Raw genomic sequence first — 14,718 nt, 5'->3', positions numbered from 1 at the left:
CTGTGGCCCCAGAAGGTAGGACCAGAACCAATGGGTTGAAATTAAATCAAAAGAGTTTCCGGCTCAACATGAGGAAGAACTTCCTGACAGTTAGAGCAATTCCTCAGTGGAACAGGCTCCCTTGGGAGGTGGTGGGCTCTCCTTCCTTGGAGGTTTTTAAACAGAGGCTAGATGGCCATCTGACAGCAACGAAGATCCTGTGAATTTTGGGGGAGGTGTTTGTGAGTTTCCTGTATTGTGCAGGGGGTTGGTCTAGATGACTCTAGAGGTCCCTTCCAACTCTATGATTCTATGACTTCCTGAATGCAGTGCTCTCTGGGGTATATATGGGGAAAGGCGGCCCCTTAGATAGACGGGTCCTTGGCCATATAGGGCTTTAAAGGTCAATACCAACGCTTTGAAGCAGATTCAGTGTACAATAGGCTGCCAGTGCAGCTCTTTCGGCACCGTTTGAATGTGCTCCCATCGAGGGAGCCCCGTTAACAGCCGCACTGCCGCGTTCTGCACCAGCTGCAGTTTCCAAGTCAGAGTCAAAGGTAGCCCTGTGAGCTAGCTCACCGTTGTTTAGCCTCCAGCTCACACATTTTTGTCAGCTCAGGAAGGATGGCCCCGGAGCAAGCTAATTTGTACAGCAGCCAAATTGCTTGCTTATGACTTTAATGATAGTAGCTCACAAAGTTAAATTTTTACTTTTAAGACTCCACAGCTAAGAGCAGGGGTGTCAAACTTGAGGGCCGGATATAAATGAAACCTTGTCAAGCCGGGGCATGTTGGGCCAAGTTGTATGTGTTCCTATTTAAGATTAAGATTATAAATGTTATAAAGGACACAGACAAACACAATATATATATAAAAACCCTTAAAATATAAAAACATTAGCACTCGTTGGTCTTAAAGGTGCTTTCTTTATATTTCTCCCATGGGATCCAGGGAACTGGGCAAAGGAAGCTCTGGCTCTTTCCTTCCTTCCCCAGGGGACCAGGAGGGGGAGGAGCCTCAGCCAACAGAAGGAAGAGAGGCTTAGCTCAGTAGCTCTGCTGTGCAATTGAGAGAGCCTGGCAAAGCAAGCTCTGCCTCCCCCCCTCCCCCCAAAGGGAGAAGCCTCATTCAATGGAGAAAATAGAGGTTTCGCTCTGTAGCTCCTGTGCGATTGAGAGAGCCTGGGAAAGCAAGCTCTGCCTCCCCCCCTCCCCCCAAAGGGAGGAGCCTCATTCAATGGAGAAAATAGAGGTTTCGCTCTGTAGCTCCTGTGCGATTGAGAGAGCCTGGCAAAGCAAGCTCTGCCTCCCCCCCCCCAAGGGAGGAGCCTCATTCAATGGAGAAAATAGAGGTTTCGCTCTGTAGCTCCTGTGCAATTGAGGGAGCCTGGCAAAGCAAGCTGTTATGCAGAAGGAAGCAAGAGAGAGGGAGAAGGAAGCAGATGACAGCAGTTGCTTGGGGGCCTGATAGGAGCCCTTCGGGGGCCTAATTCGACCCCCGGGAGGTATGTTCAGCACCCCTGGCTTAGAGGAAGTATTGGTGGGGAGCAGGAGGATTCAATTCCGCTGTTGGAATGTTTAGCCTGGATCCAACCCTGTATGGAATTTTGGGCCCAGAATATTTACATTAAATTAAAAGAGCAAGTAAACAGATCAGTATTAAAGCAACGTGAACGAAACTTCATTCTGCAAACATTTGGACTGGTTTTCTAGTCTCTGATGGGAAAGCTATGAAGATGTGCGGTTTTCTGTTTTATAACAACAACAACAATCCTTTGAGCTTGCATAGCTCTTTCCGTGCTGGAAACACTTCACATACTTTGTAGTAGAAAGCAGAGCAAGTCAGGATGTGGAGAGGGGCCAGTATCTCCCTCCCCTTCTGTGTAAACGCTAAACCAAAATTCCCTTTATCACAATACAAGGACAAAATGGGCACTCAATGAAATTTGTGAGCAATTGGGTTAGAATGGACAAAAGGAAGTCCTTCTTCATCCAAAGGGTGATTAACACGTGGCATTCACTGCCACAGGAGGAGGTGGCAGCTACAAGCATAGACTGCTTCAAGAGGGGATTGGATAAGTATATGGAACAGAGGTCCATCAGTGGATGTTAGCTGCAAGGTATAGATGGAACTCTGTGTGTGGGCCTGTGATGCTCTGTATTCTTGGTGCTTGGGGGGGCAACAGTGGGAGGGCTTCTAGTGTCCTGGCCCCACTGATTGACCTCCTGATAGTGCCTGGTTGTTTTGGCCACTGTGTGACACAGAGTGTTGGACTGAATGGGCCATTGCTCTGATCTAACATGGCTTCTGTTATGTTCTTACATCTGGGGCAGTGATGCCCTGTCTTCTTGGTGCTTGGGGGGTGGCAACAGTTGGAGGGCTTCTAGAGTTCTGGCTTGCTGGTGGATCTCCTGAGGGCACATGGGTTTTGGTCACTGTATGACACAGAGTGTTGGATTGGATGGGCCACTGGCCTGATCCAACATGGATTCTCTTGTGTTCCTATGCCTCAGGGGCAGTGATGCTCTGTATTCTTGGTGCTTGGGGGGCCACAGTGGGAGGGCTTCTAGTGTCCTGGCCCCACTGGTGGACCTCCTGATGGTACCTGGTTTTTTGGCCACTGTGTGACACAGAGTGTTGGACTGGATGGGACATTGGTCTGATCTAACATAGCTTCTCTTATTTTCTTACGTTTGGTGCATTGATGCCCTGTCTTCTTGGTGCCTGGGGGGGCAACAGTTGGAGGGCTTCTGGAGTTCTGTCCCTGCTGGTGGACCTCCTGAGGGTACCTGAATTTTGGTCACTGTGTGACACAGAGTGTTGTACTGGGTGGGCCATTGGCCTGATCCAACATGGCTTCTCTTGTGTTCTTATGCCTCAGGGGCAGTGATGCTCTGTATTCTTGGTGCTTGGGGGGGCAACAATGGGAGGGCATCTAGTGTCCTGGCCCCACTGGTGGACCTCCTGATGGTACCTGGTTTTTTGGCCACTGTGTGACACAGAGTGTTGGACTGGATGGGCCATTGACCTGATCCAACATGGCTTCTCTTAGGTTCTTATGCAGTTTGTCTGCTGCAAAGCATTTGGTTAATATTCTGGTTGCACCTTGAGAATCTTCAGTCCTTCCTCAAAATATATTTGAATCATGGTACACATTGTAACTGGTTAAAGATTTCTCTCTGTCTCTCTGTGTGTCTGTCTCTGTCTCTCTCTCATAGGTTTGATGAATTTGACGAAGCAATCGATGAAGCAATTGAGGACGACATTAAGGAGGCGGACGGAGGGGGTATGTCACCTTGGGCGGCTGTGGAACTGGACAGATGGGTAAACTTGACTAGGTAGATGGGCGTCCTGCATCGTAACGCAGCAGAAATTTAAACTTTTATATTGCAGTTGCGGGAGTTAAAAAGTAAAATTTCACTCGTTTGCCAAATTCGACTCGTCGACGTTCCCGCTGGTTGAACTCTCGATTGCTAAGATCTGGGTTCAGATCCTGCTGCGGCTCCGCCTTTGCGCCAGCCTGCATCGCTCAGCCCGAAGACCTTTTGGCGAGAAAGTGAAACGACCTGCAAGCTGTTCTCCCATCTGGCCTTGCTTAAAAGGCTGATCTTTTAAGTTTTGTAATGTAAAAGGAAGAGATATCTAGGGCTTTTTTTTTGTAGCAGGAGCGCCTTTGCATATTAGGCCACACCCCCTGATGCAGCCAATCCATTCAAGAGTTTACAGTAGGCCTTGTAAGAAGAGCCCTGTAGGCTCTTAGAGGATTGGCTACATCAGTGAGGTGTGGCCTAATATGCAAAGGAGCTCCTGCTACAAAAAAAGACCTGGATACATCCTCCTATCTCTGCAGCTCCAGGAACGCGCCGCTCCATTCTCGGCTGCCTTAGATTTGGTGGGAAGGTTAGAAGTGGCCAGCGAGAAGTCTAGGGTTTCACAGGAAATTCTTTTTGTCTCCTCCGACGCAGGCGGCGGGCGAGGCAAAGACATGTCCAACATCACGGGGCATCGCGGCAAGGATATTTCCACCATCCTCGAGGAAGAAAGAAAGGAAAGCAAGCGGCCTCCCCGGGCTGCTGCTGCCCGCCGCAAGAAACGGCGGCGGCTGAACGACCTGGACAGCGACAGCAACCTGGACGAGGAGGAGAGCGAGGACGAGTTCCGGATCAGCGAGGGGTAAGGATCGCCCACCGTGATGGCCCCCGTGTTACACAAAGTGCTGGGCTGGATGGGCCATTGGCCTGATCCAACATGGCTTCTCTTATGTCCTTATGTGACACAGAGTGTTGGACTGGATGGGCCACTGGCCTGATCCAACATGGCTTCTCTTATGTTCTTATGTGACACAGAGCGTTGGACTGGATGGGCCATTGGCCTGATCCAACATGGCTTCTCTTATGTCCTTATGTGACACAGAGTGTTGGACTGGATGGGCCACTGGCCTGATCCAGCATGGCTTCTCTTATGTTCTTATGTGACACAGAGTGTTGGACTGGATGGGCCACTGGCCTGATCCAACATGGCTTCTCTTATGTCCTTATGTGACACAGAGTGTTGGACTGGATGGGCCATTGGCCTGATCCAACATGGCTTCTCTTCTGTTCTTACGATGGCCGGGGGGTGTGTGTGAGTCCAGTCTTGGCTGGAAAACTCAGAAGCTTTGTTGATTTTGACTTTGCTTCAGTAGCTGCTTCATTAGAATGAAATGTGCGCTGTGTTGCTGTTGACTTTTAAAGCCTTACATGGCCTGGGATCGACTTATCTACGGGACCGCCTCTCCCCATATGTGCCCCGAAGATCACTACGATCTGGTACACATTGAGAGCCAGTTTGGTGTAGTGGTTAAGTGTGTGGACTCCTGAGTGGGAGAACCGGGTTTGATTCCCCACTCCTCCACTTGCACCTGCGGGAATGGTCTTGGGTCAGCCATAGCTCTCTTATCTGGGAGAACTGGGGTTGGTTCCCCACTCCTCCACTTGCAGCTGCTGGAATGGCCTTGGGTCAGCCATAGCTCTCTTATCTGGGAGAACTGGGGTTGGTTCCCCACTCCTCCACTTGCAGCTGCTGGAATGGCCTTGGGTCAGCCATAGCTCTCTTATCTGGGAGAACTGGGGTTGGTTCCCCTCTCCTCCACTTGCAGCTGCTGGAATGGCCTTGGGTTAGCCATAGCTCTCTTTTCTGGGAGAAGTGGGGTTGGTTCCCCACTCCTCCACTTGCAGCTGCTGGAATGGCCTTGGGTCAGCCAGAGCTCTCTTCTCTGGGAGAAGTGGGTTTGATTCCCCACTCCTTCACTTGCAGCTGCTGGAATGGCCTTGGGTCAGCCATAGCTCTCTTCTCTGGGAGAAGTGGGTTTGATTCCCCACTCCTTCACTTGCAGCTGCTGGAATGGCCTTGGGTCAGCCATAGCTCTCTTCTCTGGGAGAACCGGGTTTGATTCCCCACTCCTCCACTTGCAGCTGCTGGAATGGCCTTGGGTCAGCCATAGCTCTCTTATCTGGGAGAACTGGGTTTGATTCCCCCACTCTTCCACTTGCAGCTGCTGAAATGGCTCTGCTCACGACCTGAGTTTGATCCCCGGCGGAAGCTGGGTCTTCAGGTAGCCGGCTCATGGTTGACTCAGCCTTCCCTCCTTCCGAGGTCTGTCAAATGAGTCCCCAGCTTGCTGGGGGGAAAGTGTAGATGACTGGAGAAGGCAAAGGCAAACCACCCTGTAAAAAGCCTGCCGTGAAAACGTCGTGAAAGCAACGTCACCCTAGAGTTGGAAACGAATGGTGCTTGCACAGGGGGACTACCTTTACCTTTATCTTATTGTTATTACCATCGTTTAAGGTGGGCCTACAGCTGGTTACTGATACGCTGTGCCCTGTCTGCCGGTGATGCGTTTTATTTATTGTTTTTACTGTTTGTTTTAATATGGTGTTTGAACTTTGATAGGTAGGGGTTTTTTTTTAATCGTTATTATTATATGTTGTGATCTGCCTTGAGCCCGTTTATGGGAAAAGGCGGAGTATAAGCCTACTAAATAAAGAAAGAAAGAAAGAAAACAAACCATGCCTTCTCGCTTTCCCTCTTCTGCAGATTGTCCCCAGGGCTGGATTTAACAATCAGACCTAGTATGCACTGGCCTGTGGGCCTCCATGCCTTTCGGGGCCCCAGGCCAGCTGTCCCTCCTGGTTTCCCCCCTGCTCGCAGCCCTCCCAGCCTGCATTGCGCAGCCAGCAACTGAGCCGCTCTTTGCCCAACTTACCTGGTGCAGTTGCTGCTGGCGTTGTCACCAAGTTTGCCTCTCTCTGCCTCGCCCCCACAGCTTTGTCAAAGGGGCTTTTGAGAAGATGACTGTAGCGGGGGGCTGTGGGTGGAGGGGCGGGTGCTCTGACTCTGAGATAACTTGCGAGGGGGCCCCCAAGATTTTGACTGCCTTGGGGCCACCACAAGGTTTAATCCAGCACTGATTGTCCGCCCCGGACATAGTCCAAGAGGAGAGAGGGGCGCGGGGTTCTTCGGACCGCATCAGATTCTCTTTTTAACACTCTGTCTTTAAGGCTGTTTCCCACTGGCCTTCTGCCCTCCCAGGTCTCAGGACGAGTTTGTCGTCTCAGACGACAACGTGGACGAAAGCGAGGAGGATCAGCCGTCCAATGATGAGAGCGACGCCGAGTTCGGGCGGCGCCGGCCCCGGCGGCACCATTCCAGGCCCATGAGACAAAGCCGGCGGCTGCGGAGGAAAACAGTCAGGAAACGATACTCCGAAGATGACGAAGAGGAGGACTCTGAGGATAACGTAAGCGGGGACTCTGGTAAGTTGGACCCTCTATCCACTTGTGGCTGAGACCAAGGGCCTGAGTGTTCCAAATTCGTTTCTGGGAAAACGGAGCTACCTCAGCTGAGGGAATCAGCAGCTCCTCAAACCAGGCCTGCTAGCCAGTCCTCTTGATGACGCAGTGTTCTCCTTCCCTCCTCACCAGCTGCAGGGCTAGACTGCTGGATTTGGCTTAGAATCAGGGGTGTCAAACATGCAGTGTGGGGGCTGAATCAGGTCCCCGAGCAACTGGATGTCATCTGCTTCCTTCTCCCTCTCTCTTGCTTCCTTCTGCATTGCAGCTTGCTTTGCAAGGCTTGCTCAATCGCACAGGAGCTACAGGGCAAAGTCTCTGTTTTCTCCATTGGCTGGGGCTCCTCCCTTGGGGAGGGAGGCGGGGAGAGATATTTTGCTTTGCCAGGCTCTCTCTCAGTTGCACAGTAGAGCTACTGAACCAAGCCTCTCTTCCTTCTATTGGCTGAAGCTCCTCCCCCCGTCCCCTGGGGAAGGAAGGAAAGAGCCAAGCTTCTTTTGCCCAGTTCCCTGGATCCCTTAGGAGAAATACAAAGAAAACATCTTTAAGACTGAGTCCTAACATTTTAAGCATATTTTAAATTTTAAAAAAATGTGCTTGTCTGTGTTCTTTATGAAATTTATATCTGCTATCTAATATTAAAGAGGTACATAGCCCAGCCTGACCCAACATGGCCCGGCCCAACAAGGTCTCATTTATGTCAGATCTGGCCCTCATAACAAAGGAGTTTGACACCCCTGGCTTCGATCTTCCAGTTGATGGTTGCAGAAAGTTAGTGTGAGCTACCTCACAGATTTTTAGCCTCCAGCTCACATATTTTTGTTTTACCTCAGGAAGGATGGCCCCTGACCAGTGTTCCCTCTACGCTGAGTTAGTGTGAGCTACCTCACAGATTTTTAGCCTCCAGCTCACATATTTTTGTTTTACCTCAGGAAGGATGGCCCCTGACCAGTGTTCCCTCTACGCTGAGTTAGTGTGAGCTACCTCACAGATTTTTAGCCTCCAGCTCACATATTTTTGTTTTACCTCAGGAAGGATGGCCCCTGACTAGTGTCCCCTCTAGGCTGAGTTAGTGTGAGCTACCTCACAGATTTTTAGCCTCCAGCTCACACATTTTTGTTTTACCTCAGGAAGGATGGCTCCTGAGCAGTGTTCCCTCTAAGTTGAGTTAGCGTGAGCTAGCTCACAGATTTTTAGCCTCCAGCTCACACATTTTTGTTTTACCTCAGGAAGGGTGGCCCCTGACTAGTGTTCCTTCTAAGCTGAGTTAGTGTGAGCTACCTCATAGATTTTTAGCCTCCAGCTCACATTTTTGTTTTACCTCAGGAAGGATAGCGCCTGAGCAGTGTTCCCTCTAAGCTGAGTTAGCATGAGCTAGCTCACAGATTTTTAGCCTCCAGCTCACACATTTTTGTTTTACCTCAGGAAGGATGGCCCCTGACCAGTGTTCCTTCTAAGCAGAGTCAGTGTGAGCTACCTCATAGATTTTTAGCCTCCAGCTCACACATTTTTATTTTACCTCAGGAAGGATGGTGCCTTCCCCCATGATGAAAATGTGGGATTTGCTGCCAGAGGACGTAGTGATAGCCGCAGACCTAGACAGCTTTAAAGGGGGGATTAAACAGATTCAAGGTCATCAGCACCTGTTAGCCACAGGGACCAGATGAAACCTCCTAGTTCAGAGGCAGTCAGTCTCTAACTCCCAGGGTTGGGAGCAGTGTTTCCTCTGAGCAAGTGTGAGCTAGATCAAAGGGGGTTTTTTTTAGCCTCTGGAAGGATAGCCTCCGAGCAAACTAATTTATGCAGCAGCCAAATCGCTCACTCACAACTTTAATGCCAGTAGCTCACAAAGTAGAATTTTTGCTCCACAGCTTAAAGGAAGTGTTGATCAGAAGTCTCCATCAGGGGAAGGCCTCGGCCTCTGTGCTTGGCTGGATTCTTGGCTAGGTGGACCACTGGCCTGATCCAGCAGGGCTCTTCTTGTGTTCTGATGAAGGCCTCAGCCTCTCTGCGCTGTTGTCGGACCTCCAGAGGAACTGGTTGAGGCCACTGTGTGAGACAGGGTGCTGGACTAGATGGACCCTCACTGGTTTGATCCAGCAGGGCTCTTTGGTGAGCAGAGCCAGTTTGGTGTGGTGGGCAAGTGCGTGGACTCTTTCTGGGAGAACCGGGTTTGATTCCCCACTCCTCCACTTGCACCTGCTGGAATGGCCTTGGGTTAGCTCTGGCAGAGGTTGTCCTTGAAAGGGCAGCTGCTGTGAGAGCCCTCTCAGCCCCACCCACCTCACAGGGTGTCTGTTGTCGGGGGAGAAGATATAGGAGATTGTAAGCTGCTCTGAGTCTCTGATTCAGAGAGAAGGACGGGGTATAAATCTGCAATTCTTCTTCTCCAATTCTTATGTGCTTATCACAAGAAGGCCTCAGCCTCTGTGCCCTGTTGTTGGCCCTCCAGAGGAACTGGTTGGCCACTGTGTGAGGCAGGATGCTGGACTAGATGGACCACTGGTCTGATCCAGCAGACCTCTTCTTATGTTCTTCTTAGGGGAAGGCCTCAGCCTCTGTGCCCTATTGTTGGCCCTACAGAGGAACTGGTTGGCCACTGTGTGAGACAGGAGGCTGGACTAGATGAACCAGTAGTCTGATCCAACAGGGCTCTTCTGATGTTCTTGGGAAGGCCTTGGCCTTTCTGCCCTGTTGTTGGCCCTCCAGAGGATCTGGTTGGCCACTGTGTGAGACAGGAGGCTGGACTAGATGAACCAGTAGTCTGATCCAACAGGGCTCTTCTTATGTTCTTGGGAAGGCCTTGGCCTTTCTGCCCTGTTGTTGGCCCTCCAGAGGATCTGGTTGGCCACTGTGTGAGACAGGAGGCTGGACTAGATGAACCAGTAGTCTGATCCAACAGGGCTCTTCTTATGTTCTTGGGAAGGCCTTGGCCTTTCTGCCCTGTTGTTGGCCCTCCAGAGGATCTGGTTGGCCACTGTGTGAGACAGGAGGTTGGACTAGATGGGACTATTGGTCTAACTCCGCAGGGGTCTTCTATTCTTAAGATGGCAAAATCGCAAGCTGGCTGTCGAGGAAGTGGCCGTCATTTGTCTCCGGGCCAGTTTTTTTTTTCTCGCTGAGACCCGGTGGGAACCAAACTTATTTGGAAACTGGATACTATGCTGGGTTGAGCCCCCGTCCCCAGCAGCCAGCTGTCAGTTTCTATCCAAAGACTCAGTAAAGAGTGTTTTCCCAAAGGGAAGAGCGCCTTACCCCTCTGGTAGAGAACGGCTATATTTTTCCTCGGAGAGAGGGCTCCCTCTGAACAGAGGCGTCGTCTGCACAGCAGAGTTTCTGTTGCACAGACTTCTTTTTTTTTTTAATTAAAAGTTTTATTAGATTTCATATAAGAGAAAGGGGAAAGGAGGGAAGGACCAATTGAAAGGGATGCGGGGAAATTAGGGTTGGAGGGGGAGAGCAAATATCTCTTCCATTTACATTTCATTTCTTTTTGCAAAATATCTAATCCTGCTAACTCACAACCTGGATATCATTTACGATTTATATCTTCTGTTCATCGCTTATGTCAGGGGTGGCCAGCGGCAGCTCTCCAGATGTTTTTTGCCTACAACTCCCATCAGCCCCAACCATTAGCCACGCTGGCTGGGGCTGATGGGAGCTGAAGGCAAAGATCTGGACAGCTACCGTGGGCCACCCCGTCTCATGTCATTCCATCACTTTATAATTTTATCGTTTGGCTCACATTTACACATCTCTTATCATTGCACCTCTCAAGATTTTATCTTATGCGGTACACTATGCGGTATTACCCTCTTAGACTATATTCTTACATACAAATGCATTACCGCATAATTATTCCGAGCTCACATTACGCCCAACCCAATCATACAGTGGCTGCCAAATCGTCTTACTATCTTGAATATCTCCTTCTCTTAGCCAGTTTGGTGTAGTGGTTAAGTGCATAGACTATTATCTGGAAGATCCGGGTTTGATTCTCCACTCCTCCACTTGCACCTGCTGAAATGGCCTTGGGTTAGCCATTAGCTCTGGCAGAGGTGTCTCAGTCCCACCCACCTCACAGGGTGTCTGTTGTGGGGGAGAAGAATAGGAGATTGTAAGCCGCTCTGAGTCTCTGATTCAGAGAGAAGGGTGGGGTATAAATCTGCAATTCTAATTCTTCTTAGTTTCGTAGAAAGCATGTCCATTTCTTCCATCTCTAAAAGTTTCTGAACAAAGTCTTCTTGTTTAGGTATTTTTTGCATTTTCCACCATTTCGCATATACTATTCTTACTGCGGTTACTGCATGAACCAAAAAGTTATTGATTTGGGGAGTTAACTTGTGCGGTTCTCTCTCTTTCTCTCCCCCCTTCCCCCCGCCCCTCCACCAATCAGAGAGCGAAGCTTCTTCAGAATACAGCGACGAGGATTATCTGGAGTCCAGGCGGAGGAGATCTCGGCGGAACCAGAAGAGACAAGTCAACTATAAGGAGGATTCCGAAAGCGACGGCTCCCAGAAGAGCTTCCGATACGGGAAGGAGCTGAGAAGAGTCCATAAGCACAGACTCTCCAGTTCGGATAGCGAAGGTAAAAGAAAGAGGTCGCTCCCTGCGTGCGCCCCGTAGAGTTTATCGAGGGGGAGAGGGGTAACATCAAGTACTGTTGAGTACCCCGGTAAGGTTTCATTTATGCAGTAGAAAAGAGCAAGAGCCCCAGTAGCACCATCAAAAGTTAAGAAAATTTGTGGCAAGATAGTTTGTCATTATCTGAAGAGGTGAGCGATTTTTGTGGGGATTTTTAGAAATTAAGAGGAGAGGCCTGTTGAATGTTGTAATGCTCAGACGTGCGAAGATTCGGAATCAGTCCTCTAGTTACCCGCCACACCATCGCTTTGCTCTCTCCTCTTCTAAGAAGCATGCTGGGTGGTTTTAGAGGACAGCTTTGACTCCTTTCGGTCCCTATTTTTCTTCAGGTTATGAGCAGCTAGTTCTTTAATGTGTATAGAACAGGGGTGGCCAAACTGTGGCTTATATAAATGCACAGAATAACATCAGGAACATCACCGCCGCTGTTAAATTATGGAATGGCTTAGACAACTGGAACTGGTTTTAGATATTGTTGTTTTAAATTATTGTACAATTTAAAAGCTGTTTTAAACTTATTATATATTGTATAATTTTATTGAACTTGCTGTTAGCCGCCCTGAGCCTGCCTAGGCGGGGAGGGCGGGATATAAATAAAATTTATTATTATTATTATTATTATTATTATTATTATTATAGGAGCCACATGTGGCGCTTTCACACAATTTTGTGGCTCTCAAAGCCGCCACTGCCCCATCGGCCAGCTTAGAGAAGACATTTGTTTCTTTAAATCACCTCTCCAAGTAGCTTGGAGAATGCTCCTCCCTCCCCTCCCCTCCCTTCCCTCATCTGATCTTCATGCCTTGTGGCTCTCAAACATCTGACATTTATTCTTTGTGCCTCTTTATGTTAAGGAAGTTTGACCACCCTTGGTATAGAACAGGGGCGGCCAAATCTGCTTAACAGAAGAGCCATATAGAATAAATGTCAGATGTCTGAGAGCCGCAAGACACGAGCCTCAGGGTTTGAGAGCCGGAGGGAGGAAGGAAGGGAAATAGATGAGGGGGAGGGAGGGGGAGAAAGAAAGCAACTTTAACTTTAAACGCATTCTCCAAGCTGCTGGCCAGCTTGGCTTGTAGAAATGATTTAAAGAGAGAAATGCCTTTTCCAAGCCAGCCAGGAGGGCAGTCGGGGGCTTCAAGAGCCACACAATATGTGTGAAAGGAACCACATGTGGCTCCTGAAAAGGCCCATAGCTATGGGGAGGGGGGCCGGGGGGCCAGGCCGCTCCATCCAAACCTCCCTTCCACTTATATGGCCCCTCCCCACACTCTCACGGCCCCTGCTCTCTCCGTTGCTGCTCCCTGCCGCTCTGGCAGCCTCCACCCCCTTTGCCGTCCCTTTGCTGCACTCTCAGCAAGTTCACCTGATCGGCGGGAAAAGTGGCACAGAGGCCGGCGGCTCCTCTGCCAGCTTTCTGGCACTCTCGGCAAGTTCAGTGCTGGGCAGCAGGAAGGACAGTGGCCTGCTAAAAAAGCGCCCCCCCCCTGCCACTACCCCAGCACTGAACTTGCTGAAAGCGCCGGGAAGCCGGCAGAGAAGCTGCCTGACCTCTGTGCCGCTTTTCCTGCTAATTGGGCTAATTTATTCCACAGTAGCTCATGCCAGCGGGCCAGTTATTAAAAGGTGTTTTATTTAGTTGAGAGGGAGGAGGCGGCCTCGAAAGAATCTGGGGGACTTCACCAGGTGAGTGGGAGGGGGGAGGCGCGGCGGAGAGAGGCAGGGCTGCCAGAGCGGCAGGGCTCACGGAGGCGCCAGAGCGGCGGTGGCGGAGAGAGCAGGGGCCGCAAGAGCGGCGGGTCCCTCCACCTGAAATTTTATTCCCTGGGCGCCCCCCCCCCCCCCAACTAAAATTTTCTGGCTACGGGTCTGCTCCTGAGCCACAGTTTGGCCACCGCTGGTATAGGATTTGGGCTATGTAAGGATGGAAGTAATACAGTTGTGGCTGCCGCTTGTCTCCAGACGATGTTAATGGCTCTAAGTCTGCTGCTTATTGCAGAGAGCTACCTGGCCAAGGACTCTGAAGACGACAAGCCAGCCAGGGCGTCCAAGAGGCCCATCCGGAAGCGCAGCCACAGCATGGACAAGTACTCCGAGGACGACGGGGATGAGGACGGGCGGCCCATCCGGAAGCGGCTGAATCGGATCGAAACAGACGACGAAGACAACAGCGACGCTGACAAGCCAACGCCCCCCAGCAAGCCCTTGGCACCTCACGTGCCCCAAGACGTCCCCAAGAAGCCCTGCTACCGGATAGAAAGCGACGAGGATGACGACTTCGATAACGTCGGGAAAGTTGAAAGCCCATTGGACTACAGTCTGGTGGATTTGCCTTCCGCCAATGGGCAGAGCCCGGGGAAAACAATCGAGAACTTGATTGGCAAGCCAGGCGAGAAGATGCCCACCCCCAAGGACAGCACAGCCAATGCCAGCTTAGCGCCCAATGGGACGAGCGGGGGCCAGGAGGCGGTAGGGCCGGAGGAAGACGAGGACGAACTTTTGCGAGTGACGGACCTCGTCGATTACGTCTGTAACAGTGAACAGTTATAAGACTTCCATTTTTTTTGTGCTAATTTATTCCACGGTAGCTCATACCAGCGGGCCAGTTATTAAAAGGTGTTTTATTTTTCCTAGAAAACTCTCCACTACAGTATCACTTTTTAGCAGTCAGAATTTCACCAGTCCTGCAGCTCCGGTCTCCCGCCCACCTGTTTTCCCGTGAAGTGGCCAGTCTTCTTTTTTGCAACTCTTTTGAAGATAATTACTGTAAAATTCCCCCTCTTCCGATTCTCTTCTTCCCCACTTCTTAATCCAGTTCCCTCGTCCCGAGTAACTTCATCCACGCAGAGACCTTGTAGTAAATGAGAGATTTGTATATTTTTTGACTTTCTATTTCATGAGTGCGCAGAAACTTCTGGGAAGAAAAGTTAGGGTGGTTGGAAAGAAAGCATTCCAAGTTGGCCAGGACCCACAATTCGGGGTGGGGTGGGTGGGTGGGAGGTACAGGAAAAGCACTTGTGCTCCAACTTTTTCATACGAGATATATATTATATTTAAACGATCACAACTTAGATGACAATTGAACATGCAGTTTTAAAGGGGAAGGGGGAGAAATTAACGATCTTCACTGCTGCATTTTGTGACTCGTAGGATAATTTACCATAGTTCGTTTTAGTAATCGCCTTCCTGAAAAGCAGCCCGGGATCAACCCTGACAATTACCCACGCCGGACTGAAGCGGAGGAAGCGCAGAAAGGGGGGGGGGG

The 14,718-nt window shown here is 50.3% G+C and overlaps 1 protein-coding gene across 1 annotated transcript in view; it reads left to right on the top strand.

Annotated features, from left to right (window-relative positions):
• RSF1 (remodeling and spacing factor 1) overlaps positions 1-14,330 on the top strand; it is a 42,573-nt gene extending 28,243 nt beyond the window's left edge. The window contains exons 8-12 of the mRNA XM_060235018.1: positions 3,198-3,265; positions 3,945-4,152; positions 6,550-6,773; positions 11,206-11,397; positions 13,453-14,330. Coding sequence (XP_060091001.1) covers positions 3,198-3,265; positions 3,945-4,152; positions 6,550-6,773; positions 11,206-11,397; positions 13,453-14,003 — 1,243 coding nt within the window. The 3' untranslated portion in view covers positions 14,004-14,330. The remainder of the gene's footprint in view (positions 1-3,197; positions 3,266-3,944; positions 4,153-6,549; positions 6,774-11,205; positions 11,398-13,452) is intronic.
• The last annotated feature ends 388 nt before the right edge of the window (positions 14,331-14,718 follow it).

Source organism: Heteronotia binoei, chromosome 3 (assembly GCF_032191835.1).
Source record: "Heteronotia binoei isolate CCM8104 ecotype False Entrance Well chromosome 3, APGP_CSIRO_Hbin_v1, whole genome shotgun sequence".
In the NCBI taxonomy this organism is placed as follows: Eukaryota; Metazoa; Chordata; class Lepidosauria; order Squamata; family Gekkonidae; genus Heteronotia; species Heteronotia binoei.
The sequence above is the reverse complement of the archived record's forward strand: the minus strand, read 5'-3'. Positions and strand labels throughout refer to the sequence as shown.